General features: G+C 42.9%; 1 protein-coding gene across 2 annotated transcripts; it reads right to left on the reverse strand.

The window, feature by feature from the left end:
- Positions 1 to 492: 492 nt before the first annotated feature.
- LOC139562999 (rhombotin-1) lies at positions 493 to 27,522 on the reverse strand. Of its 2 annotated transcripts, none has more exons than XM_071381226.1 (4): positions 26,887 to 27,522; positions 10,980 to 11,193; positions 2,714 to 2,839; positions 493 to 1,021 (listed from the first exon to the last, which is right to left on the reverse strand). In XM_071381226.1, the coding sequence occupies exons 1-4, from the start codon at positions 26,906 to 26,908 to the stop codon at positions 916 to 918; spliced, it is 468 nt and encodes a 155-aa protein (XP_071237327.1). In that variant the 5' UTR covers positions 26,909 to 27,522; the 3' UTR covers positions 493 to 915. The 2 variants fall into 2 exon arrangements, with proteins under 2 accessions (XP_071237327.1, XP_071237328.1); XM_071381227.1 differs by having other exon boundaries at positions 27,454 to 27,514.
- Positions 27,523 to 27,725: the final 203 nt, after the last annotated feature.

Below are 27,725 nucleotides of genomic sequence, written 5' to 3' on the forward strand. Positions count from 1 at the left end.
CACCAACCTAAATTGGTTATTGCAGCTCCACATCTAGTTAGAATAAACTCAAATGCAATGAGCATTTATCTAATTTGTTATTTGCTGGTGCATTTCATTTCCCAGCCAATTCACACTCATAATCAGATGGCAATTAGCGAGGCATGATTCAGTGGGTGCAGACTCTCTCTCTCTCTGCGTTCTCATCCAAACACTGCTTCTTTCATGACACCTGCACGCTCAGTACAACAACACAGTCTGGAGAAGTCATTATTTTATTCCAAATAAAATCTTATTTAGTTCATTTGAAACAGCATTTCTAATTCCATCAGCACTCTTTGCAAAATGTAATAAAACGTAATTTTTTCTCCATCACGTTAAAAAAAAGAAATGTTTTCCCTCACAAGGCTTTTTTACAGCTCTGTGGTTTGAGAGATGATAATGATATATCAACACATGGGCCAGCCTCCTCAAACAACTTTGGTTTTGGTATACGAACAAAAACTCACTATGAACATTTAAGAATCTTTAATTCACACTAGTAATAAAATTGCATTACATTTCATAAAATAAATGTTCCAGTTTATATATACAGAGAAAACAGACTGTACATACCCTCCAAGGAAACATTCCCGAAAGGGGAAAAGAATAAACAAACCCAAAACAAACATCACAAAAACATACAAGCAATACAGTGCTCAGCTAAGCAGGCACAACTGTACATCAAAACTTGTAACTGCTCAGTGTTGGGGTGGGAAGGGGAGGGGCAAAAAGTAGTACATTTACAATAGAGTCCTTATGGACTGATAAAGGGCTATTTAAAAAGTATTGCAGGCAAGCAGACAGACGCTCCTCTTCCCAAGTGCAGCAGAACATCCATGGCATCATGTGTAAGTACGGCGGGCCGAGGGTCCTGGTCGCTGCCACTGGGCCCGGCTATTGAACCTGCGTCTCAAAGCTGCCGTTCAGCTGGCCCTCCTCATAGTCCATCTGACACAGAATCATGTTGTTCTTAAGGAAAAACTTGTCCCCCACACAAAACCTGCCAGCCAGGAAAACACAAAGGCAAAGCATTAATAAAAAGGAGGACAACGTGGGGAGACAAAGGAGATTAGTAGCAGACAATATGACAGTTATTTGTGTTGACGGGCTGATAATGATAGCATTGCTCTAGGAGAAGAATGTGGTTGATTGAGATCAGCCTTTAAAGGCGATGGCCATTGCTGCTCTCTGGGCTTTGATTGTACGCGTTTGGCGACGTTGCTTGTTTGCAAATGCCATTGTTCCTTGTGTGTGATTCAAAGGCCTCTCTGATGGTCACTGAAGTTGTGGCTTCAAATACAAGTAGATACATTTTAAAAAACTAATTTCAAAGCATGCGGACAAGAGGACTGGCATCCAATGAAAGCAGTCCCTCCCAGGCTTGGCAAACAAGAAAAGCACCACACCGGTTTCCAAGGAAACCCTGCCACTGGGCGAGCTTTCCATACACCAGTTTGGGTGCCACCTTGTATGAATTTGTCTCTAGATTTCAAGTCAATTGAAGAAAAAACACACCCAAGTAGGCCTTGATTTTTATTTAACTAGGCAAGCTAGTTAAGAACAAACTCTTATTTACAATGACGGCCTACCGGGGAACAGTGGGTTAACTGCCTTGTTCAGGGGCATCCTTTTAAATGGTGGTGCTTATGTACTGTACGACACACAGCTTCATAGACAGAATGAGTGAAGATAAGAACAACCGTACTGATGGCAGGGCTGCTTATCAGGCTGGGCTACAGTAATGTGTTGGGCAGGCTGAGGGCTGGCAGAGGGGCAATGGCTGTGGTATCAGTGAGCCAGTAAAGCCTGGCCCCATGAGTGGCTGCAGCCAGCATTCCCATACCCCAGCCAGGTGCTCACCATGGTTACTGACTCATCCCTGTGGAAGGTTAATGTGCTTGTGCTGTATGGATGGAGAGGGTCACAATACCCCATGATTAGCAGAGTGTTCTCTGTGCTGCACTGTGGTACTGTTATGGGATTGTTGCATTGTATTGTGAGGAGAGTATGTATGGATGTAATAGTGTAGAGCTCAGAGGTGAGGAGAGGTCAGGACCTAGGACGGAGTGAGCAAGGTTTTGGCCCACGTGGGTCACTAAGGTGTCTTAGTTAACATTCCTGGACTGAATAGCATACAGTATTTATAAAATATATATATAAAAAAACAGAATTGTATCTGTTTAATTCCACTACCCTGTAGTGTGGTAACCAAACTAGTGAGGCATGTTCCTGTAGAGTGGCCTCTTGCTGTGGCTTAAAGTGAACCTTTCAACTAAAGCACTGAGTGTTGTGAGTGTGATCAGCCTTGGCATTGGTCTGGCAGCTGTACCACTTTTGATACATGAGCAAATTTTGTTTCCCTCGAATTTATAATCCCAGTTGTTTCTAGTCACAAAACAAACTAATGGCAGGGTCAACATAGAAAATAATTAACAGAGTGTTGCTAATGAAATGCAGCACGTGTGTGCTTTCAAAATGGGAAGACAGACAAAAAAAAAATCTGGATTTACACAGACAGTCTGAGTTGAGCTTTGTAAGCTTTTACTGACCCCAAAACAGATCTGTTGCACCTCAAGAGGCAGGTTTTTTGTTAAATGGCTAACTAGTTTGAGTTAATGGCCATTTCAGAACAGCATTACATATTTGAAAAAGGCAATCTCACGACACAGTTGTGAGCTCTCGCTCTCCTTACCTCTGGTTACAAAGCTGACAGGCAAAACAGTCCAAATGGTAAACATTATCTCTGGCTCTCATCACCATTTCAAAGGCTGGGATCAGTTTACTGCAGGCAGCGCAGTTCCCTGTTGTACCAAAGAGCCTGGAAGAGAGAGAGAGAATACAGACAAAGATTAACGTACCTTCCTTAGCCTTCATGCAACAGAGGAGCGAACACAAAGTAAAAGCCAAGAAAACACAGAAAGAACGGTGAAAACATCTCATGTAATACACAAATCTCTTGGCACACACTTGATATTTTTTGTTAATGAGGGCTACAAACCTAGATGTTAATTCTTTGCTAATGATCTAATTAAAATGATCACATGGTTCTAATCCCCTTCTTCAAAGCCTTTCTCCTAGCACATAGAGAAAGCAATGAAAACAGGTCTGAGGCAACCAATTGAACTGTTGAAAGTTTATTTTATTTTAAAACCAAAGTACCTAATGAGACTTGCTCCAACCAAAGCCAGCTGGATTTTACACAAGAGGCTAAATTCTATAATGTAGTCAAACATTCAAAAGATTCCTGTTGCAAGGATACTGCCTTGATCCCCCTCTGTTTCATTCAGAGACTGCCTGGGAGAATGGCGGGGAGACCTTGGAGAGGTAACTAGATGTTCGGCAGTACACTGAACAGACGCACAACTCACATTTCACTGCTGTTTGTTTAAGCTTATTAGATAGGAGGCAAACGATGAAGGTCACAAGCAGAGCAAGAGGCACTGGTGTAGATCTTTCTCCTCAAAGCAAAGCAAAGGCAACTCCACTCCAGAGCCTGCAGCCCCTAGTCACATTTTCCAAGCGCCTGCCCTTATGTTTAATTTGAAGATTTTGAATCAGATAGACTTGTACATTCTGCAGGCAGGAAAATGGGACAGTGCCACAGCTTTGTGAGAGGGGATCAGGCAGACAACAGCAGATTGCCACTCTGACAGTATGTTAAACACTTTCCCAAAGTTGTGGGCTCAGACACTCAGACGGAGAGAATAGTCAAAAGTTGGTATCCCCTCTCCATATTAGTCTCTGTCGGTTGCTCTCCCCTTGTCACAGAAAACATATATCCCTCCAGCAGGGACATATATCCCTCCAGCAGACCCAGGGTCTAATTAGAGCACACTGCCCCAGAGGAGAGGACTGCTGCTGGTGCCAGACTAGGAGAAAGAGAGCGAGACAGAGCTGTTTGGTTCTAATAGATACGAGGTGTTGAACAAAGTCATTGTTAGAACTGGTTACTGTTCCAGTAAAGTGTGTTGATATAGACCTCTGGAACGCTGAGCTTTCCACCCAGACGAGGTGCTGCTGATCAAACCCACTTGGTAAAATTATTGTCAGGCTTTTAGATTTATTCATGCTATATTAGCGATTTCTTTCCTCTTTAAAAAAAAAAGATGAAAAGGACTCAGTCTTCTGTATTGATTCTGTTATTATCAGCATCAGTTCTAGCTCAAACTAAACCAGGCTGTTATCATCTCTGTGGCCTGACTCAGACCTAGTCTGTCTTCTGTGTGTGTGCTGACCTGCTACTTGACTGGCCCTGTGAATATGGTTGCGTTATTATATGCAGTGTTGTATGCATCCCAGGGGACATGTCAGTGATGTAAAGCCAACATGTAGGTTATGTTTCAGTGTTATGGCGGTGTGTCCCTGGGCTCTGTGGTTGATATAGGGACTGCAGTGCACTGAGTAATAGATTGAGACGCTGTGCTGACCATTTAGTGGGAGGGCACTGTGGAATAGGGACTACAGAGACCAGCATGCATAGCACTAGGGAGAGCTGGGTGAGAATGAGGATCGCAACACCTTAATGGCGATTCATCATAAAGTAGAGATTTGAGTTATTTTAAGAATGATTACAAATCATAGAATATTTTCTGCTGAATTCCCACGATGCAGTTCCATTTTCTTGTCTGTTAGGATTAAGAAAAGTCAATATCCTCAACTGGTATACAAATTATTTCGACATGAATACAATTTGTCCAGTTAACCCATTGAAGTGCAGTATGAATGCTGCGGAAAATTTGAGGGTAGACTACATTGCCCCTCACTACAGCCAATCCTAGTTTGTTAAGAAGTCATCATTTTTAGGCAGGGTTTGAAGCACAGAAAGGTCCCAGCTTAAAATAGTGGTTAATTTAAGTGGATTAGAGGGTTACAAATACTCATTTGAAAGGTCACTCACAAACTGAGACACATTATATAGCTTCAAAATCCATCCCATTGTAAGATAAAGTGAAACCGGCCATTACCATGGTGAGGCCGTTTAGTGGGACTTTCCAGTGACTTTCCACTTTCATATTCTCTGTCTTAGTGTGAAATGACCTGTCACGGAATATCTATTCAATCCATAGAGTATGATTGTCAAATAATTGAAAAGTTAACTGAAATTTGAAATGATCTTCAACAGAATGCCATAAAAAATAAATGCATATTAACAAAAAGGCAGATTTGAACTGTTCACTGCCAAGATTGAGAAAACACTGCAGCGTTAAGAGAGAAAATAATATAACAGTTTATAATGGAAGTCATTTTCTTTCACTGATGTTCACTGGTTGAAACAAAATTAACTGCCATTAAAGTTAAAGAGCCTCTCCTCCATTGTTCCACTCCTTCAGTTATTGTGTGATTTTGCGTGGATCTGGAGAGACAGGTGTGCTTTCTTTAGCTGTTTGAACTTGCTGCTTCGCTAACTTCAAACTCTCCCCCTGCATGCCGGCATCATCTGCATGTCTTCTGTTTCATTGAGATTGGACTTGAGCTCTTCAAGTCTTCTACTCTGTTCTAAACTCTGAGATTCACCCGCTACATTGACAGTTTGTCCGATTTCATACAAAGGAGAGCTACTGTATTAATGCACGTAAGGCATGTTTTGACCTTCCTCAACAGTTGTATCTTTGAAGGTGTAAAGCTTCCTATATAGATTTCAATGTTGCCCGAAAATTTGCTATTTTATTATATATATATAGAGAGAGAGAGATGAAGTCGGAAATTAAAACTCATTTTAAACCACTCCACAAATTTCTTGTTAACAAACTATAGTTTTGGCAAGTCAGTTAGGACACTTTGTGCATGACAAATAATTTTTCCAACAATTGTTTACAGACAGATTATTTCACTATCACAATTCCAGCAGGGCAGAAGTTTACATACACTAAGTTGACTGTGCCTTTAAACAGCTTGGAAAATTCCAGAAAAGTATGTCATGGCTTTAGAAGCTTCTGGTAGGCTAATTGACATCATTTGAGTCAATTGGAGGTGTACCTGTGGATGTATTTCAAGGGAGGCACCTTCAAACTCAGTGCCTCTTTGCTTGACATCATGGTAAAAAGCAAAAGAACTCAGCCAAGACCTCAGAAAAAAAATGTAGACCTCCACAAGTCTGGTTCATCCTTGGGAGCAATTTCCAAACGTCTGAAGGTATCACGTTCATCTGTACAAACAATAGTACGCGAGTATTAACACCATGGGACCACGCAGCCGTCATACCGCTCAGGAAGGAGACACGTTCTGTCTCCTAGAGATTAACGTACTCTGGTGCGAAAAGTGCAAATCAATCCCAGAACAACAGTAAAGGACCTTGTGAAGATGCTGGAGGAAACAGGTACAATAGTATCTATATCCACAGTAAAACGAGTCCTATATCGACATAACCGCTCAGCAAGGAAGAAGCCACTGATCCAAAACCGCCATAAAAAAGCCAGACTACGGTTTGAAACTGCACATGGGGACAAAGATTGTACTTTTTGGAGAAATGTCCTCTGGGCTGATGAAACAAAAATAGAACTGTTTGGCCATAATGACCATCGTTATGTTTGGAGGAAAAAGGGGGAGGCTTGCAAGCCGAAGAACACCATCCGAACCGTGAAGCACAGGGGTGGCAGCATCATGTTGTGGGGGTGCTTTGCTGCAGGAGGGACTGGTGCACTTCACAAAATAGATGGCATCATGAGGCAGGAAAAGTATGTGGATATATTGAAGCAACATCAAGACATCAGTCAGGAAGTTAAAGCTTGGTCGCAAATGGGTCTTCCAAATGGACAATGACCCCAAGCATAGTTCCAAAGTTGTGGCAAAATGGCTTAAGGACAACAAAGTCAAGGTATTGGAGTGGCCATCACAAAGCCCTGACCTCAATCCTATAGAAAATGTGGGCAGAACTGAAAAAGCATGTGCGAGCAAGGAGGCCTCCAAACCTGACTCAGTTACACCAGCTCTGTCAGGAGGAATGGGCCAAAATTCACCCAACTTATTGTGGGAAGCTTGTGGAAGGCTACCTGAAACATTTGACCCAAGTTAAACAATTTAAAGGTAATGCTACCAAATAGTAATTGAGTGTATGTAAACTTCTGACCCACAGGGAATGTGATGAAAGAAATAAAAGCTGAAAAATTACTATTATTCTGACATTTCACATTCTTAAAATAAAAGTGGTGATCCTAACTGACCTAATACAGGGAATTTGTACTAGGATTAAATGTCAGGAATTGTGAATTCTTGTTTAAATGCATTTGGCTAAGGTGTATATAAAACTGCTGACTTAAACTGTAATATATATATAAATAAAACGTCCCTTTTTCAGGACCCTGTCTTTCAAAGATAATTCGTAAAAATCCAAATAACTTCACAGATCTTCATTGTGAAGGGTTTAAACACTGTTTCCCATGCTTGTTCAATAAACCATAAACAATTAATGAACATGCACCTGTGGAACGGTCGTTAAGACACTAACAGCTTACAGACGGAAGGCAATTAAGGTCAGTTATGAAAACGTAGGACACTAAAGAGGCCTTTCTACTGACTCTGAAAAACACCAAAAGAAAGATGCCCAGGGTCCCTGCTCATCTGTGTGAACGTGCCTTAGGCATGCTGCAAGGAAGCATGAGGACTGCAGATGTGGCCAGGGCAATAAATTGCAATGTTCATACTGTAAGACGCCTACGACAGCGCTACAGGGAGACAGGGCGGACAGCTGATCGTCCTCGCAGTGGCAGACCACGTGTAACACCTGCACAGGATCGGTACAGCCGAACATCACAACTGCGGGACAGGTACAGGATGGCAACACCAGGAACGCACAAACTCTCTATCAGTGCTCAGACTGTCCGCAATAGGCTGAGAGGCTGGACTGAGGCCTGTTGTAAGGCAGGTCCTCACCAGACATCACCTGCAACAACGTCGCCTATGGGCACAAATCCATCGTCGCTGGACCAGACAGGACTGGCAAAAAGTGCTCTTCACTGACAAGTCGCGGTTTTGTCTCACCAGGGGTGATGGTCGGATTTGCGTTCATCGCCAAAGGAATGAGCGTTACACCGAGGCCTGTACTCTGGAGCGGGATCGATTTGGAGGTGGAGGGTCCGTTATGGTCTGGGGCGGGGTGTCACAGCATCATCGGACTGAGCTTGTTGTCATTGCAGGCAATCGCAATGCTGTGCGTTACAGGGAAGACATCCTCCCTCATGTGGTACCCTTCCTTTAGGCTCATCCTGACATGTCCCTCCAGCATGACAATGCCACTAGCCATACTGCTCGTTCTGTGCATGATTTCCTGCAAGACAGGAATGTCAGTGTTCTGCCATGGATCTCAATCCCATTGAGCACGTCTGGGACCTGTTGGATCGGAGGGTGAGGGCTAGGGCCATTCCCCCCAGAAATGTCTGGGACCTTGCAGGTGCCTTGGTGGAAGAGGGGGGTAACATCTCACAGCAAGAACTGGCAAATATGGTGCAGTCCATGAGGAGGAGATGCACTGCAGTACTTAATGCAGCTGGTGGCCAGACCAGATACCGACTGTTACTTTTGATTTTGATCCCCCCCCTCACACCCTTTGTTCAGGGACACATTCAATGTCTGTTAGTCACAGGTCTGTGGAACTTGTTCAGTTTATGTCTCAGTTGTTGAATCTTGTTATGTTCATACAAATATTTACACATGTTAAGTTTGCTGAAAATAAACGCAGTTGACAATGAGAGGACGTTTCTTTTTTTGCTGAGTTTATATATTTTTTCCTCTAAGTCTCTCTCTCTCCGGTGGGTGGCAGAGAAGTTTGACATACATGAATACATCCACAGAAACTGTCATCAAAACATCTTATTAATATCTACTTCCATTGCAGTGCCGTTGGTACTGCATAACTTACAATGTCCATTAGCTTGAAAAAAAGTGCTTTTAAAATTTCAATTAAAAGCGCTCTACTTTGATAAGTAGATGACTGATACAGTCCGTTCCCCCTAAAATATTCGTCCGTTAGAAGATAAAATTATGTCAGGCTTGGGGTTTGGCCGATGAAAAGCATGACTGGCTTGTCAACCTTCTTTGGCGAGGTCGCCAGATACTGAGTCCTAGACAAAAATTAAACACCTAATTAATCTATTGTTCTGCGTGATAATGAAAGTGTGGTAAAACTGCTATTAAACCAACCCAGTCTTTTACAACGGAGGGAATAGAATGTCAAGTGGATTCAGAAACTTCTGATCTGAGGTTTTAGAAGACGCTGCTGGCAGGCCAGGCAGGGGAGAGCGGGGGGAAGGGGGGCGTGCACAAGATGTTACCGGTGCTCCTGAGCTCCTGAAGGACGAACACAGACGGAGCTCCTATCATAATTAATGTGCGCATGGCAGGGCTCCAAACCCAGGGAAATAAATAGTGTTTGATCCACCCTGGCTGCATGTCCCTAATGAACTGCAGCTCCATACAGGAGGATTCCACTTCATTAATGGCGGTGAGGGGAAGTGTTCCCCTCTCCGTGCAGGACGGGGGCTCTGTGAGGGGATTACAAGGCCGTATGGAGCCTGCGTCACCTACTTTAAAACTATAGGCTCTAAAGCGGTCTCTTCCCTCGCTGCTGCGAAAGGGAACGTTTTTAATTTGTTCCATAATAGAATTCATCTCAAACATCTCCAGCCATTAAGTGGCATGCATTTGTCTCAGGCTGAAGAGCAGACAAGTGGGTTGGATTTCATTAGGCCATCAGGATCCAGGCAGAAACACAGAAAGCCCATCTCTCTCCCTTGCTTCCTCCCTCTCATTCTAGCCCCCTCTGCCCCTCATTTTCTTCCCTCTCTCACCTCTCTGCCCTGGTCTTGCTTTGAGTTTGCTTTCTGCAGAGCTGCCTGTCAGGCCAGTTAGCCTCTTCTGGCCTGCGCCATAGGAACACATTTTCATCAGGGAGCTGATGTCTACGATAAGGCCTTCATAATGGGAGGAGAAATCAATCAGATGGAGGGAGAAGCCGGCCCTTTTAAGGGATCATATTTAACCATGTCAAAAGCGCCACTCTTGGCTTAATAATTTTTGCCTTCTCTTGTCATTTGCTCCGTTTATTATGACCTCATCTGCACCATCTGCCCCTTCCGGGGGCAGCAGCAGTCTTAGTGAACCTCTCTCACTGCATCTTAACAGCATTAACTCTTGTTGGGAGCTGATGGATGGTAATGGCTCCTCTCAACGCCCAGCCCCCAAGCCCCTCTCGGTTGGGACCTGCTGGAGGGGCAGGGTGGGAGAGGGAGGGGAGAGACAGGGAGAGGCCAGGGGCAGCAAGGTCTCTAGGCTGGCCCCCAGGGGATGGTCTCAGGGATAAATGGTAGGATCTCATTCGGAAGCCCCAGGGTATGCGACTTAACGCCCAGGAAATGATCATGTTTAATTTAGCAAGCAGATGGCAGAGTACAGGGAAAAACATTGAGCCACAGACACTGAGGTTGAAGCTAGCCTGCCTGGAGTCTTCCCAGAACTCAACATGACCCATCTCTACTGTTACTGAAACCAGGTCTGTACCACGAGGGGAGAGTGCTGTGTTCATGTAAACAAGCAACAAAACAATTGAAACATATATATATATATTTTTAGCTAAAACAAACAAACATGGAATTGGAAACTTTCCGCTCCGCCTTCCTAAGGCTTCAGATCAGAGCCTGAGGAGAGTCACACATGAGCATAATGGGATTCAGGATTAATTGACACACATCTAGTTAGTATCGATATCCTATAATAAGGAACAAACAAGCGCTTGATCTACTAAAACAGCCTGGGAGGAAATGTCTTCTAAAAGCTCGAGAAAAACACTGGTTCACATACAAATGGACCCAAATTAGAGAGTTCTAGTGAGAGGCAGGTTCATAGACATTCATGGTGGCGCTACACTAGCAGTAGTGAGAGAGAGAGAGCACTTTTTAATGACACAGCTCTAGGTGGGGCGCGGCCTTTCTGTTCTGTGAGGGGCGACTGACTGTGGCTTCTCTTACCTCAGGTAGTCCCTGCGACAGAGGATGAGGTTGGCTTTCGTGTAGAGGGTGGAGCCCACCTCCCCCAGGCGACAGTCGCAGCAGGCACATTTCAGACAGTCCTCGTGCCAGTATTTGTCCAGGGCCTTGAGCAGGTAGCGGTCTTTAATCTTGCGATTGCAGCCAGCGCACCCCTTCTGTTTCCCTTTGGGCTGGACGGAGAGCATCGGCACACCTGTAGCGATAAGGAGACAAACGCCGCGGCGTGATTCACTGCCCAGGAACACCAGTGACTTTTCATGTTCTCTTTTTGATAAGGCTGCTGCAGAAGCGTCTGGAGGCAGCAGAGCCTCACGAGAAAGTGCACTGCCTCTCTGCTTCATATGCATTAACATGAACACTCTTCCGTTCAGATAGGCACACAGGTCACATTGGACTACATTCACTCCACTTGCTGCTCCCATGGAAACAGATGTTATATTACACCAGGTAAACCACATACAATGCAACAGGGACATACTACGCAGGCAGGCCTAGTGTTTTTTGAAGCTGTACTCTTAAGAGTCATATTGCTTACCGTGGTATTTACAGCATGCTGTATATTATGTTAGTCACCTACCATTTCATCAGCGCTCATTGCTCTGAACTGTCCACAGCTGAAAAAGCTTCTCATGGGCTTTGTTTGGTATAGATTAACATTAACCTTTTAAAACGCCTCTGACCACATGAACGCTGCTCGCAGACCCCGGTGAGATATGTTATGGCCTAAGTGCCTCTCAGCGCGCACTCACACAGACACACACCACGCTCGCTCGCTGCATTACAGCCTTTCCTTCTTTTACACTTATCTGTACTCATGTGTCAGCAACGAGCGAGCCTGAGTAACTAAACCCGCAAATTGCCCCGCTGTCACGCAGGTCCCCTTTAAGTGCGCCTCTTAGCCTCCTAAAGGACAAATAAAGTCCATTTAATAACTGCACTAAACACTAATAGTCTATGTGTGGTTGACATTTGTGTTTGGACTAAAAGCCCCCCTCAGGCCACTGCTGGTACAGAGGCAGTGGCAGGCAGCACCCCTCCGTAGCACTAACAGGTCTGCCACAGCTGAAAGCACAGGACAACAGCTCTTAAGACACTCTCTCACACACTGAGCTATTGATCGGTCTAATAGAACACACAACGGCCACCGCTCGCCTCTCTGCTTTCAAAACACATTTCTCTCAAAACCGGACGCAGCCTGCGTCACAGGGAGGGAGGACGGCCATCGCTTTGTATGTGGGTGCCAATAAAACGGCAAATGCCCGATGGTTTAAAGACATGGTATGCTGGGAGGCTTTCTTTGAATTTCATAGCTTTTAAATAACTTCAGTACATTTTCTAGATGTTTTGTCTTTATCTTCGGAGGTGTGATCTGTTGTTGAGATGTTGTGTTCTAGTAAAGGCAGTTGCTATTGACCTACAGTATATTTGTCAGAGATGGCAGTTACAGGAGAGTAGTGCTCCAATGTGTGTGTTGATGTCCTCTGTAGTTGTGTTTGGATGTCAGTGGTGTTGGGCAGCCACCCTGTAGTTTCACTGGAACCATAGTAGTTATTTCCATGATAAACAGAGCCTCTGCTGGTAGCTAGGCAGTGTATCACCCAATGCCCCTGATTCTCCTCTCTGAGCATGTCGTTTTTTCCCCGCACAAAAACCTCAGCACTTTGTCAAAGTACTTTGTTGGTCTGAATACCAAAGCACATGTTCCTGTCTCTCTTCCTCTCTGTCACACACACCCCTTATTGGATCCAGATTTGTTCAGCAATTTCTGACCATCAGTAATACTGTGAATGTGATATAATTAGCATCTCCCCTTTTAAAATAAGGGAAAGGGAGAGGGTGAGCTTGTTAGTTAAATTGATGGCTTTGGTTTGTATGTGAATAAGAGCTCTGGTGGTATTCAGCCTTCGTCCCATTTCTTTATCACAAGTGGAAAGCGGAGGCTAATTGGTCCAGCGCTGGTGATGGGAACCATCAATTAGTGTTCTGCCTACCCTCCAGCTCCCTCACCTCCTCCCTCCCAAAATCGGGCCCCTAGAAGCTGCCGCATTAGGATCACAAAGCCCGCTATAAATACCAATGTTGAGTGTAAATGAAGCTAAAAAGCTTCAAATTGAAGCCACACTAGCTAAGGGTGGTCTGTTCTACCTGCATCTCATGGCTTGTTAGAGGAGCTCTATGCACGTATGCCAACAGTGCTCGCCACACAACTAAAAACAGTCTTAATGAGGAGAGAGTGCTGTGTGTGCGCGCTCGTGTGTGGTTTGTGCATGCGCATAGCAAAAAAAATAAATAATCAGGTTTCCTCAATTCCCTCAGGGATCATACAAAAATCTTTAATTTGCCTTTTATGACAGCTAATTAGTTATTCTACTCAAAATCTTTACTTTAAATAAGAGAACTAATTATACACAAAGGTCGTTCCCCACCTCCAGAGAACCACTCATAATTGGTTTAGACCACCGCCCCCCCACATACCATCTACCCACCCTGTTACATAACATGTGTGTTTTACATCAACTCTGCAAAGGAGGGGGCTTAACCCCTTCTATGGAATGACTCTACAGCACGTCCCCTGTTCCGGCCTCTTTGGAGCTCTCCCTATGTTGAAACATCCTAAACATCAATGTGGCAATGTTCTAGTCCCTAACCCAGATTTGAAACTGCAGTGAGTCGGACACTCCTCCCCACCACCATGTACACAGTGCTCCCTCTATGGGCCTGAGAGTGATGCCTGAACAGAGGAAAAGTCTCAGATACATGAGGAAGCCAGGATGCTTACTGCACAGATCCTGCTGTCTCAGGGAAGAAACACATGCTTGATGTCATCTACCAAAACAGCCTGTGGAAAATTGGCTCAGAAAACTCCAGTAGTAGCTACACTGCATGTAGCATTTCCTAAACAAAGAGTAGTGACAGAATAAATGATTGTATAAAACAAATGTCATGTCAATTTCCTTAATACCAGGAGAATAGTTTTTTTGCACCTGTCACCACACTTAGTACCATGTGAACTCCCTGAGTGGAACAGCGCCTTCCCAACCTGCCGCCTCTCCGAGAACAAAAAGTTACATTATAAAAGGAAACGGCAGCAGCCGAAGAGGCAGCCTCCACTTAATCCAATCCATTTAACAGATCCAAGTGCCACTGACCTTCCCGTGTCGTTTGGTGTCCCAAAAAACACCTTGCTAGACCATGACTCATATTCCAACAGGGAATGCATTTGTCTTTTAAAGAGGGAGCTCTCGCCTTGCCAAATATTTTCCCTGAGAAAGAAATTCATTTGCCATTAATACTTGGTGTAAGGGCTGTCATCTCAGTCTTTTTCCACCCCTCTTCTTTTTTAAAGACCTTATCTCTTAACAATATGTACAGTTATGTTTTTTTCCTTCATTGAAACGGTCAGACCATGTACTTTCCATTATAGAGATAGCATCCGATTTCTATGTAAGCCCATTTCAAGATCAGTTTTTACCGCTATCTAAAAATAAAATCTGTGGTAACTCTTTTGATGTATTTAACGTTTTAAAAGGAAAATAAGCTGTTCGGTGCACTCAAGGAAACGTTTTAAAGCATTGAAATGCAATTATCACATCTGCATGGCACATCCTCAGATTAGACAAGGAGAGATGGAGAGAGAAAGAGGGGAGGATTTGCCCTCCGATCCCCTTTTCTCCTTCTCCTATCATACATCTGGTTGCATGCTAATCTGTTAAATAAGCACGTCTGAATAGAAATGTGCTGCGTACCTTACATCACTACCTGGTGGGTGAGGTCACTCTCTGGAATTAAATACATTTGATCAATTAGGTGGAGTGACACCTTGATGTGACGCAGGCTCCCTAGGTTCCTGCGGAGGGAAGGGGGTAGAATAGCATCACTCAGGCAGCAGCTTGCCTCTGGGGAGGCTGGGCTGAGTGGACCTCATCTCTGGGGCCCGTATAATTACTGCTCTCAGCTCACTGCAGTAAATAAGAGACTGGTAACCGCAATGACAGACGCTGAGAGATGCCCCGAGAAATGACATGCTACATTACTAACAACTGCATTCAACTGAACAGTGTTCATCATCTCCTCTGTGACTCACTGACTCCTGCAGAAGACATCAGACAGACACATTAAATCAGGCACTATGAATCTATACACTGATTCGTTTAAGCATTGCTCAATAAGGATATGATAGGCTTTAGAAACCACCTAACAGATCAACTCTATGGGAAAATGAATCATGCTCTCTTGGACAGCATTTCAATTCAGTCATTATAATCTAGTGTTTATTACTAGGCATTTCTTTCTACTATGTTGAGTGGGAACAATTAAATCCTAGATTCTGGGTTGGTAAAAGCAATGTTCAGTCCTGTTGGTGTAGCCTAACCATTTGAGCTCCTTAACCAGTGGTGGCGTTGCTCAAGTAGAATTTCCGGTGAATATTGCAGTGGCTTGGAAGAGGCTGAAGCTGTAAACCCAGGCTTTTGTGTTCCCTCTCACTGTAAACGCTGTGGCCATGGCAATCCAGAATAGAATGTTGTCCCAGACAGGGCCGAGGCAGCCGCCATGGAGGTTAATGGGGATCTCAGGCAGATGTCCTGCCATTGTCTGCATGAATCAGCCCCTTTCAATCAGCTCACATCATTACTGTAATTGAGCCTGTAGACACCAATTCTCCTCTATTGCCAAGACAAAACACAAGACATCTGGTCATAATATCAGCTGGAATATAGGCCAGCTGAAAGGAGACAAATGAGTGCATTTAAAATGATAAGCATAATCAAGACTTTGTAGGATTCATATTTCCCTCCGCAGTTGGAGCATATCGCTCCAAGACAGAATAAACACATGCAGTAGTCGTTCACAGGCCAATGCAGTCAATGACACGGTTTTATATTCAGCATGTTTTAGACTAGTCCTGTGGGTTCTGTCCGGGTGTGATCTCTTACAGTATAGCCACATTTCCAGACGGTTGTGTTATGAATGCTTGGGTCTGTGAGAAGTGCTTGCTGGGCTTGCATGCTCTGATGACATAATTAACAGCCCCGGTAAGTGGGGTAGAGCAGGGCCTTGTGCCGATGAGGGGACTGTTCATTAACGAGATGCACACTGGCAAACTTTGCAGCGGCTAATAAGCCCTGGTGAAACTGAGCCTAGCCGTCCCTTGCATTGACCCTGGCCCTGCCCGGGATAAGGGAGAGTTTTGTCTCCTGAAATAATTGCTCTTTTCACATGTTACAAGTGTCCTGACCCCCGTGGTCGGCAGCCACTTTCCCCACCATAATTACTCCTGATCCGCTCCAAATGAGGCGACCGCATTAGGGCTGCAATAACACTGGCCTGGCTTCAAGCGCGGCGTAGGGAGTCTCAGTAGAGTGGCCTGGAACAGGGCTGCCTTTTCTCCAGGCCGCCGGTCATTTCCATCACGTCAGAGGTGCATTTCTTACACTTGAAGTCAGCATGGGCCCTTTTCTGTGTAGGCAGGGATGCTTACAGCACGATTTGTTAGCTCTTGGTGGCCCCAACTCACTGTGGTTTGGCTGCAGAAACAATCCCAATTAACAGATAACTTCATTAGGGTGTTTTTTCCACACTTTCACCCCCTATTATTTTAAATGTATTCACATGGGGTTAATTAAAAGAAATGTATCAGAGATATGCAACAGCTTTCTAATTATATTCATTACTGCTTATTTTGAGATGAGAAACCGGCAGGGTTTCCAAGTTATTACAGAAGGCAACTTGTTCCAACACTTGGTTGTTCGCAAGCATGGTGAGATTACAGCTTTGGAAGGTGAGCTGTCGACAGCCCTCACACAAAAGAGAGCGAGAATAAAATGGAGAAACGCCCATCACTCCTAACCCTCGTTATGCAGGGTTAGCTCCAAGAACTTCTGAAGAAGAAAGATCAGGGGAACAATCTGAGGCTTGGAGAGTGAGGAGGGGGAGGTGTCTGACCTTGTATCCAGCCAATCAACTGTTAATAGGCCGGTTCTGTTGAGGGCCTGCAGTGTCAGTTTGTTTTTAGTGCTCAGTTAGGCTAGCTCTCTGAGCCTGCTGCTAACTCAACCTCTAGAAGCTACCTTGATAGGCAACCTCTTAAAAAGGTGGCAGGTAGCCTAGTGGTTAAGAATGTTGGACCAGTAACTGAAAGGTCGCTGGTTTGAATCCCCAAGCCGGCAAGGTGGAAAAATCTATCGTTCTGCCCTTGAGCAAGGCAGTTAACCACCAACAACTGATCCCCGGGCGCTGATGACATGGCTGTTGATTAAGGCAGCCCGCTCACACCTCTCTAATTCAGAGAGGTTAAATGCGGAAGACACATTTTGTTTGAATGCATTCAGTTGTGCAACTGACTCGGTATCCCCCTTTCCCCTATTAGCCTGCTGCTAAATCAACCTCTTTTAGCATGCTAACTCACCCTCTGTTAGGCTAGTTCTCTGAATCTGCTAACTCAATGTCTGTTAACTGAGCCTCTTTCAGGCTAGCTCTGAGCCATCTCCCTCAGCACAGTCCCATTAGGGTGACTGCCAGCGAAGCTGTCAATAACCCGGATGATGAATGCATCTTCATATGTGAATTCAATTCATTTTTTCACCGATTGCATTAGCATTTGAATAAGGCGATAAATCCATCTATTCTCCAACCAGATCTTTTCAGAGTTTGATAAAGGGGACAATCGTATCTGCCACTTCATGATTCCTGGCAAAATGTAACCATTAGCACTGTCACAGATGCTTTCCGCCATCCGGCACGGAATAATGCCCAAACACATTTTAGCCCACATTAAAAATGCATTCAGGAGGCATAAATGTAGCCTCTAAAGTTTGTGTCACTCCCAAGGTCAGGAAGTGATGTATGAAATCCCCACTCCCCTGCAATTACAGCACACTTATTATTTCAAAGGATATGCCAGGAGACAGGTGTGCCATTCAGGGTCCGCGGTGAGTCGAAAACTGAGGGGGGGGAAAAAAACACACTGTGGTGAGCCATGTGGGGCGTTTAATGTTGAATAATGAGAATACGCCACAGGGGGCAGTTGTTTGGGGGAACAGGCCTCCAACGTCATTTAGGCAGCACTCTCTCCTACACCATGGCTCTGTCTCCTTATGGGGTCAATAATGCGCCAGGTTAGATGTACGGCAGGAGTGTAGTGCCTCAAAGGCCCCGGGATTGTAAGGGGAACCAAGCCAGGGTGGTCGCCATTGACAGTCCACACACTGATGATAGGGTTTGCATTAGGCAGGGCCCTTGACCTACTGCGGTGGTGTGTTTGCAGGCTAGGAATGCTGTAGGAGTTATTGATATTAGTTTCTCCAGATGTCTTTATAATAGCCAATGTTGTTTCATCACAGTCGACGTCTTAGATGTGTTACACCTGCCATTCTGGTCTTTATTCTTCAATGCCATTTTTAAAACCCTAGCACAACTCTTGAGTTAAATTAAATGGCTACTCCATTATTGGGTTGTCTAGTCCAGGGGAATCTGTAACATGTTGGTGTTACGGGGACAGAAAAACCTTGCCTGCAAGAGAGGATGGGTGTGTACGCGAGCATGCTTGTGTGCATCCGTTATGTCTGTGCATATGTGTGTATCCGTGTATGTGTGTACGGGAATAGACGCAGGGGGTTATTATGTTCCACACTCAGTTACCAATTTCAATTAAAACCGACCACAATAGTAAGTGTGCATGGATCTCAGCTGCCACTCGCGTCTAATGGATCAAACTGTGGTTGTGTAGGCAAACTCATTGTCAGCAATGATTAAATCCTCAACTTCAATACCCGCTGCCCAATCTCCCCGCTTTCAGGAGGGGAAAATAAACCTGCAATCACAGCCTTTAATTAGTTATTCAACATTTGATTTATTGAAGGTCAACCAATCGGAGATTGTTGGTTCTCAGCAAGCACTCTATGCTGTTTGCTATTTGTCTCTGTTATGTTTTAAGTAGCATTGCCCTCCATTTCTATGTAGACTTGTGTACTGTAGAGTTTATGTCTCTGAAGTGCTTGACTTGAATACATTTGTGACATATTGTTTTGGCCAACAATAGTCACTTACAGGCTTTACATTTAAAATGATTAATATCAGACTTTATTTGAGAGTACTTGAAAGTGAAAAAGCTTTAGTTGCCGGAACAGAAAATAAAAGGATATCTGTCTTTAAGATCTTAAGTACTTCTGTTGGAAGTGGTTGTTCTTTAGCCTGTCCTCTACTCACTGCATGCCTCCTCCTTATCCTTCAGAATTTACCTCAAATGTGAGGCAGCCAAAAGTGCTGAGCATCTTTCATTATGAAAATGGTATCAGTACAGCAACACCTTTAAAGGAGCACGTCTGAAGGGTTACCGTTTTCAGAAGCTAAAATGTCCCAAAACATTAAAGCACCTCCCTCATCAGAATGGCAAATTGAACTCACATCCTCAACTGAAAAGCAGTACCTGAGCCATAATTGAGTCGCCACACACACACAACCCAGGGTTCAATAATCCCTAGCAGCTTCCTAAGAAAAGTGAGATCTCCCTGGAAGAGAGAAATACAGTTGAGTTAATGAAAGCCGCCAAAGGCCTCCACCCCTACTGAGCAACACACACGCCAAGTAAACAACATGAACCAATACGTATCATGGGACTATTTCAGGAGGGATTATACAAGGTCTTGCAGTTAATAGGCATAACGGCAGATCAATTTGTTTCCAAATGGAAACGTGCATGCACAAACAGACTGGTACAATTATGCCGCAGTATTCAATTCCCACATGAATTATTCTTTACAGCAATCACTAGCTCATTTAAACATTCAACAAAACAGCATTCCTTTTGTATGTCTATATATCTTTCAAATCCTATTTTGGACCTTTTTCACTGCATTGTGAACTAACAACCTGTTACTGTAAAGTCCAAGGAGAGAGAGTGGTTGTTGCAGTGACAAGACAACATTTACCAGTAAATGTAACACACAAAACCAATGTACTGGTAACATATCACAAGCTTCACGATCAAACTCTTTTAGAGCCAAATTTAAACGTAAAAAACAAGATCATATCGGCGCTGTCTTTTCAAAGTTAAATAGTGCCTGAAATGAACACTGCAGAATGACCAAGTGAAACCAGAGAGAGGATGGGAAGGGAGACGAGGCAAATAGGTCAATAAATACATGTGAGAAGAGCTGTAATGTCATGGAGAAGAGTGTAACAACCGGCTTTAGCATGGCAGAGAGATGTGTGTTTTCGTAATGAAGTATGTATGCGTCTCAATGACCGTGTGTATCTGTGCAAGAGCAGTCCACCTCAGACAAGGCAGCTCAGCCTAGCAGTGAGTGAGTGATTCCTGCTATAACCAGACGAGTCAGGAGAATAGTATATACTTTTAAGACCAGAGAAAGTCAATTAAAACCACCAACTGTAAAATCATCAATATGGAACTGTATAGCCTCTCAGTAGAGCATACACAGTATGTACTATTAGGCTCCTGCTGCAGGGCTACTTGAGACACCATCACAGAGATTTCAAAAGACCACAATGTGAAGCAGAATAACACTACTTGTGTATGAATCAAAGGTCAGTAAGCATGTATGACTGGGGCATTACCTCTGTCTGAACACTGAGCGTGTCTGCATTACCTCTGTCTTAGAATTAGGATTTACAATCCTAGAATCGACAGTAACATTATGATTTTTTATTTCACCTTTATTTAACCAGGTAGGCCAGTTGAGAACAAGTTCTCATTTACAACTGCAACCTGGCTAAGATAGAGCAAAGCGACACAAACAATACAGAGTTACACATGTGATAAACAAACGTACAGTCAATAACACAATATAAAAGTCTACATACAGTGTGTGCAAATGTAGTAAGAATGGGATAAAGGTCAAACATTTTGGTAAGGGAATTGGTCAACCATGGTTTGCCAGCGCTGTGATAAGATGGTGTAAAATAATGAATTTGAAGAATGTATCTGCACTGTATGTTTGTTAGCTAGCAAGCCAGCCAGTTTTAGAGGAATGATTCCTTACATTTCTCAAATTAACTGCCATTATGCCAACATTCCATTCAAACAATGCAGTCCATCCACAGCCATACACTGGTTGAAATCAGTTGATGATGGGACTTAGACAAGATGTAAATGCAACAAGTACTGATATTGTATCATATAATAACCTTCACAGCTATCCAAGAAAACTAAAAAGAGACATTTATGGTCTGTTTACATTTACACGTGTGTGCAAAACATTAGGAACACATGCTTTTTCCATGAAGGCCATCAGACTGTTAAACAGCCACCACTAACATTGAGTGGCTGCTGCCAACATACCGACTCAACTCCAGCTCACTATAATAATGGAAATTGATAAAAAAATGATCACTAGCCACTTTAAACAATGCCACTTAATATAATGTATATACTGTACTCTATATAATCTACTGCATCTTGCCATCTTTATGTAATACATGTATCACTAGCCACTTTAAACTATGCACTTTTATGTTTACATACCCTACATTACTCATCTCATATGTATATACCCTACATTACTCATCTCATATGTATATACTGTACTCGATACCATCTACTGCATCTTGTCTATGCCGTTCTGTACCATCACTCATTCATATATCTTTATGTACATATTCTTTATCCCTTTACACTTGTGTGTATAAGGTAGTAGTTGTGGAATTGTTGAGTTAGATTACTCGTTGGTTATCGCTGCATTTTCGGAACTAGAAGCACAAGCATTTCGCTACACTCGCATTAACATCTGCTAACCATGTGTATGTGACAAATAAAATTTGATTTGATTTTGAAAGACTGACAAGGTGAATCCAGGTGAAAGTTATGATCCCTTATTGATGTCACTTGTTAAATCCACTTCAAATCAGTGTAGATGAAGGGGAGGAGACAGATTAAAGAAGGATTTTTAAGACAATTGAGACATGGATTGTTCATGTGTGCCATTCAGGGGTGACAGGGCAAGAAAAGATTTAAGTGCCTTTGGTAGGTGCCAGGCGCACCAGTTTGAGTGTCAAGAACTGCAACGCTGCCGGTTTTTTTTTAACCGCTCAACAGTTTCCTGTGTGTATCAAGAATATCCACCACCCAGAGGATATCCAGCCAACTTGACACAACTGTGGGAAGCATTGAGTCATAGGCCAGCATCCCAGTGGAATGCTTTCACACCTTGTAGAGTCCATGCCCTGACAAACTGAGGCTGTTCTGAGGGCAAAAGGACATGCAATGCAATACTAGGAAGGTGTTCCTAATGTTTTGTACACTGTATTTTAGATGTTATTTATACAGAAATGTGTATTAAAACCAATATAAACTTCGTAATTATGACAATAATTCCATTACACAACTTCTGATACATCACAGCTTACTTTAATTTTCCTGCATAAGTAAAATCTGGATTATGCGTCTACTGGCATTCTTTCCAATTAGACTGGTTTGGATTTCTCCCAGATCAATATGGCTGCCATTTTCACCTTGTTTTGGAACTTTGGGGGTTTATGACATCGAGATCCTATTAAATTACTAGAAGGGCTATGTCTGAATGCTGAGCATGTCTGCATTCATCTCAAGACTCAAGGTGAGAAATAAGGTTGTTTTGAGATGTCATAAAAGTTGGTCTAAAATAATCATTCATCTAAAAAGGTTTTCTGTGTAACGTTGGAGTGATGGATTAGGCATCCTTGGAGCTTTAGAGAATTCCGTGTTCACCGACATCATTGTGCACCCCCCTCCACCACGCACTATTTTGAATAAAACAGAGGTGGATGTTGCAAAGTGCAGGTTGAGAAGAATTTCTAACGACAACAGAAACATAGACATTGTCACTCTTTCTTCCATGATGCATAGGGAAAATGGATCTTAGTTGTGAGAAGTTGTAATATAACGTGAGAGCATGTGGCCTCTGGATATGATAAAAGGATGCGCGAAGAGCTCAGGAGTGCATCATTGAGTTAGTGTGCCTCTCTGATGAGAGCAGCCATTTGCACCAGAGGAAGGTGGGTACACTAGTATCTTGCTTACATGTGTCTTTCAGTCCCCATTCAGCCCTTTGAGCTCCACTGAAATTATGGGAAAGGACATGCATCTTCTGCAGTCACTGATGTGAAACAAGTCTGATAGGGATCTGGTTTGAGGTGGGAGACATCATTGGGTCTGGTGAGAACTGTGTGTATGCAAGATCATAGTAGATCACAGTGAATCAAGCACTCACTGTTTAAAATGGTGAAATTAAATTTACTGACATCAAATTCAGTATGTTGGAAGTTAATATTTTTGTTGAAGTGTCATGTTGCATATTGAACAGATAGAGAGAACAGTTATGGCAGTATAGGAGTGTATGCATAGAGTGTAGAGGGCACAAGTAGTGAGTGAGAGGTGTGAATGTGTGGTATGTTTTCCATGCCTACGTCACATTGGAGTTCATACATTGTAATTGAGTTATAACTGTTGTATGAATGATATCCCTTTGTAAACTGTACATGGCCTGTTTGTCCATATGAGACATTGCAAAACATGTCTTCTTTAGTGATAATAACGAATCATTCAGGTTTACAATAGTAGAATGGCAAGACATATTTGACCAAGCAAGGTTTATCAGACAGTTGTCCACTGATACGTCAGTGATATCCCCACTGGACTGGGAAGGTATTCAAGTGAAAGAGAAGAGATGTGTTCCAATAAGGAAGCAGGTGGCATGATAAACCATCTTAATAACTAGATGTGACCACACAATATGAAATGTTGAAATAACTTGTAACATTGTTCAGAGCCCAGGGCAAAGGATACCAATGCAATTTCAATATTTGAAATTGGCAAGTATAATTTAGAGTAAGAACAAGCCAATAAGCTGAAGAAATAGCAAATACAAGAGAGAAAATTACATTCCTGCGGAGAAAAAGTGAAACGACTTAAGAAATGTATGAAAGTAATCTCCAACTGGAAATTAGAAATCAAACCGCAGAAAGGGAATAACAGAAAATAACTGTCCACTTTCTAAATCAATATGACATAGCTACAAGACAGAATTACCATGGTAACTCCGGTAAAGAATGAAGCAATTCTTATTATTTCAAAATAAAAATCGGAGCCTGAAGCCCAAGTTTTATTACAGTAGCCGACAGATCACGTCTCTGAATTCATTTGAAAAACATTGCTTTATGAATGTACACATTTCATTGGACAGGCTTCTCACGGGGTCGTAAATTAAAGTGCAAAGGTAACCAAGAATTTATCATCAGGTTTTAGGATTGGAGGTTCTCTTCAGCCCAGGTTCTTAGAAAGCCCAGTGGTGCGAATGATCAGCCAAAGACATGTCGACAATGAGGACCCAATTATTTCTGCTGCAGCTGATAGTTCCTAATACCTTGAAGGAAATAAATGGCTGAATTGCTTTTTTCCACTAGAATTAGAAGTCAATTGGAAACTTTATATTAGAGGGCAAAAATAAAATGTTCACCTGGAATATTTGGGGAAGGTGGTGCCATTCATTTCTAGAGACATCCATATTAAGTCATTTCAGGATGTGGTGCTTCCACAGTGCACATCTTCAGAATACCAGATGTACTATCTTTTCAGACTGGCTTAATCTGTCAATAGAGTTTTATGGGGAGGGAGGGTATAGTTAGCTAGGAATAGTATGTCTGAGGTGGACAGAAAGCCTAGTTGATATTCATGACCCACTTGGTATAGCACTACATGTTAGTGATACGAGCAGGTGGTTCCAGTCCACCATCACTGTTTTCACATTTAATGCCAACACACACAGCTCATACATGGGGAAATGGTAAAGACCTTTAATCCAATCAATTCCATTACAACTCCAAGTAACCAGTTATTACACTGGAGCTGGAAGTCAATGTGAAGTTGAGCCTTGTAGTAGGTCAAAACATGAATGTAAAATGTGTGAGTGTTTAAAAATAGGTGGAGAGGGAATTGATTTGTATCCTACTTTCTCAAAAGAGATTTGAAAAGTTGGAAACAAGATTAGCTTTTCTCTAGAAGAGAGAGAGCTGTCTGGTTATTTCCCTAGATCGTTGTGCGGCATCAGACCTCCTAGAGACTTCACACATATTCACAAGTTCAGCACTGTTAAAGCCAAAGTGTTTCAATAAAACTTAGGCTGTCAGACTCAACATCGCTCTTCTTTTTTCCCTAAGAAAAAACGCCCTCATGAGAAGAAGTTTCCAACTTATGTGATTCAAGGCAGAAAACAAGATCTTAAAGCTGCATGGTGGTCTTATCACATTACTGTAGGCTAATATATGCAGAATTTAAGAAGTATGCTGAACTGCCAAGTAGCCCACACACACACACAGTAGGCTAAATGGCTTTATGCTTAGTATGGACACTGTAAAATGCAGGCAATGTCGCTGAGCCAATGGATCACTAACAGCCTGCTCTAGCTATTGGAAAGCACAGATCCAAGCAGCTCTTTCTCTCCCCATCCCTGCCAAAATGCCAGCGCAGTTTGTCGGCCCCAGCAAGCAAAGGGTGAAGCTTTTAGGCAATGAGCAGCAGGTGATCTCAGCTTTTCTGCAAGTCCTAATGCTCCTAAAAGCCACTCTCCCTGGTTCTGTAATTGGGCATCAGTAGTTAATGTAGTATTGACTGCATTACATGCTCCTGTGCATCCTTTCCCACTAATGCCATTTGCATCACCTTGTACATTTACCATATTGCTTAGCCAATAGTTGTTAAAAGCATCTGAATCATATTGGGAACTTTTAGTAAGACAGACATCTAAAGGAGACAATTTACAGTTGAGTTAATCTGGGTACATTAGCACAACATGGATTCAGCTAGACAGACCAATTTATGTTTCTACTGCAATCCCTTTATTGGTTTTTAGATGGGTAAGTGAAAGGATGCTCGGCTAAGAGATATGAAATATCAATTTTCAAACATAAATAATGTCTCACAATTGCAAGCCATTACTTTTTGGGGGAAAGCCTCTGGCTAAAACCAAATGTGTGATGACAGTATTCTCTGAAATATGACAAGAATAACCTATTTTAGGTCCTAGAAGGCTGTGAGAGAAGGTATTAAGTAGCCTACCTATTAAGAATACAGACCTCACCATAGATCAGCTACACAAGTGATAGAAAAAACTACTTTGGATAGCACTTCTACACAAACTGATAACAGAAGTTAAGTGATCCAGTTTCACAACAGTTTCTTCCAAGTTTGAGGTTTTTGGGTAGCTTTATCTTTTTGTATGCATTGTATGAAATATGCTACTAAATATCACCTTACACACAAAATAGGACGCCAAGAGAGACAGGTTTGCTCTAAAGTAAAAATGTATGGGATTACTTGCTCATTAACCTACATAGCCTATTTCAAAATAGACAGGTATTGCATTAGGAAAGGAAACTGCCATCCCTATTGCATGGTGCTATCCAAAATTTGCAATCAAGTTAAAAGCACTCGAATTGCATCTCCCATCCTGTGCTGATGTCAAAGAGCTGCTTCGGTAACTTCAGAGGATGCGAGGACCACTTTAGGCAGAGGGAAAGTGGTACCATGTTTTACAGCCGCGTTGTGTTGCTAAGGTTGCAATGCCCATCATGTGAACAGTCATCACATAAAGCTCCAAATTGCAGAAGACATGTAGTCTTTGAGAAATAAAATAGGCGTATGTGTATCTATGTGAGTGCTGAGAACTTAAAATGGATATTGAAGTAAAATAGCAAGGTTCTTCACGACAAAAAAAACGCTAATAATTATCACCGGGTATCCAAATAAGTCTACTAGACGTGTCTTTCGTATACGGGGAATGTGGGTAAACTTATATCCTGAGGTAGGCTAGGTTATCTACCTAGTACAAAAACAAACACTGTTCCAATGTGACATCCAGCTGAAATAACGTTACCCATCGTCGGGGGTGTTACTCACTCTCTTCCTTGTCCAACACCATCGTTCTGAGGAACGAGGAGTCCGGCTCCAGACGATCCGTTCTCGGCTCCAGCAGGCTTCACCAGTCGGTGTGCACAAGGCTTCTCTTAGAAATGAGCTTTGAAACAGCGACCGAATCGTCCTTATGTGTTCAGCAAGCTGAAAATTCACGAACGCTTGGCTTGTATCTGCGTTAGTAACGGAAACCTTTGTAACATGAACGCGGGTTTGAATGTTATTCTAGGCAATTGATAATATAATGTATCGTGAAAGAAAGTGCCCGCGCTCAGTTTGTTCTTGCTAAACACAGAAAATTGCCTCTCCGGACTAAACTGCAATTTACACCCGTAAAACAATGTTGGTTGGTCTTCGTAAATTCCATACGCAAACAAAGAATGGAAAGCAGTAAAATCTACTGAATCTAACTGTACTCGTATCAAACGCTTAGACTAGACGACAGAGCCCTCCGCGCTGTGAAATTCTCTCCCCGTTCTCATTTGCTCCGAAACTGTAACTATATTCAAGAAATCCAATTCCAGACCTGACAACTGCTAAAAGCATACTCACACTGCCTTTCTCTCCAATTTATGTGCTGCGCCCGCTCCTGCTACGGAATAAGTGCGCGCAGTTCCCAGAGACCCTCAGATTCCCCTGTTAATTAAATCAATTCATTATGCTCAGATCTGATTAGCAGCCCTTCCCCCCTCTTTGAATCAATTATTCAATACACAAACATAATTGCTTGTGCCAGAGGTGTCTAAGTATTAGCTTATTTAACTCCAAGGACACTAATTACCCCTAGGGCAAGGGAACTTTTCTCATTAATTCTGACAAAACAG

Source organism: Salvelinus alpinus, chromosome 33 (genome assembly GCF_045679555.1).
Source record: "Salvelinus alpinus chromosome 33, SLU_Salpinus.1, whole genome shotgun sequence".
NCBI lineage: Eukaryota > Metazoa > Chordata > Actinopteri > Salmoniformes > Salmonidae > Salvelinus > Salvelinus alpinus.

Coding starts and splice junctions, on each gene's coding strand:
- LOC139562999 (XM_071381226.1), bottom strand. CDS start 26,908: ATGGTGTTGGACAAGGAAGAGA. Junction 11,194..26,886: donor GGTGTTGGACAAGGAAGAGA/GTGAGTAACACC, acceptor TTATCGCTACAG/GTGTGCCGATGCTCTCCGTC. Junction 1,022..2,713: donor TGTCAGCTTTGTAACCAGAG/GTAAGGAGAGCG, acceptor CCTGGCTGGCAG/GTTTTGTGTGGGGGACAAGT.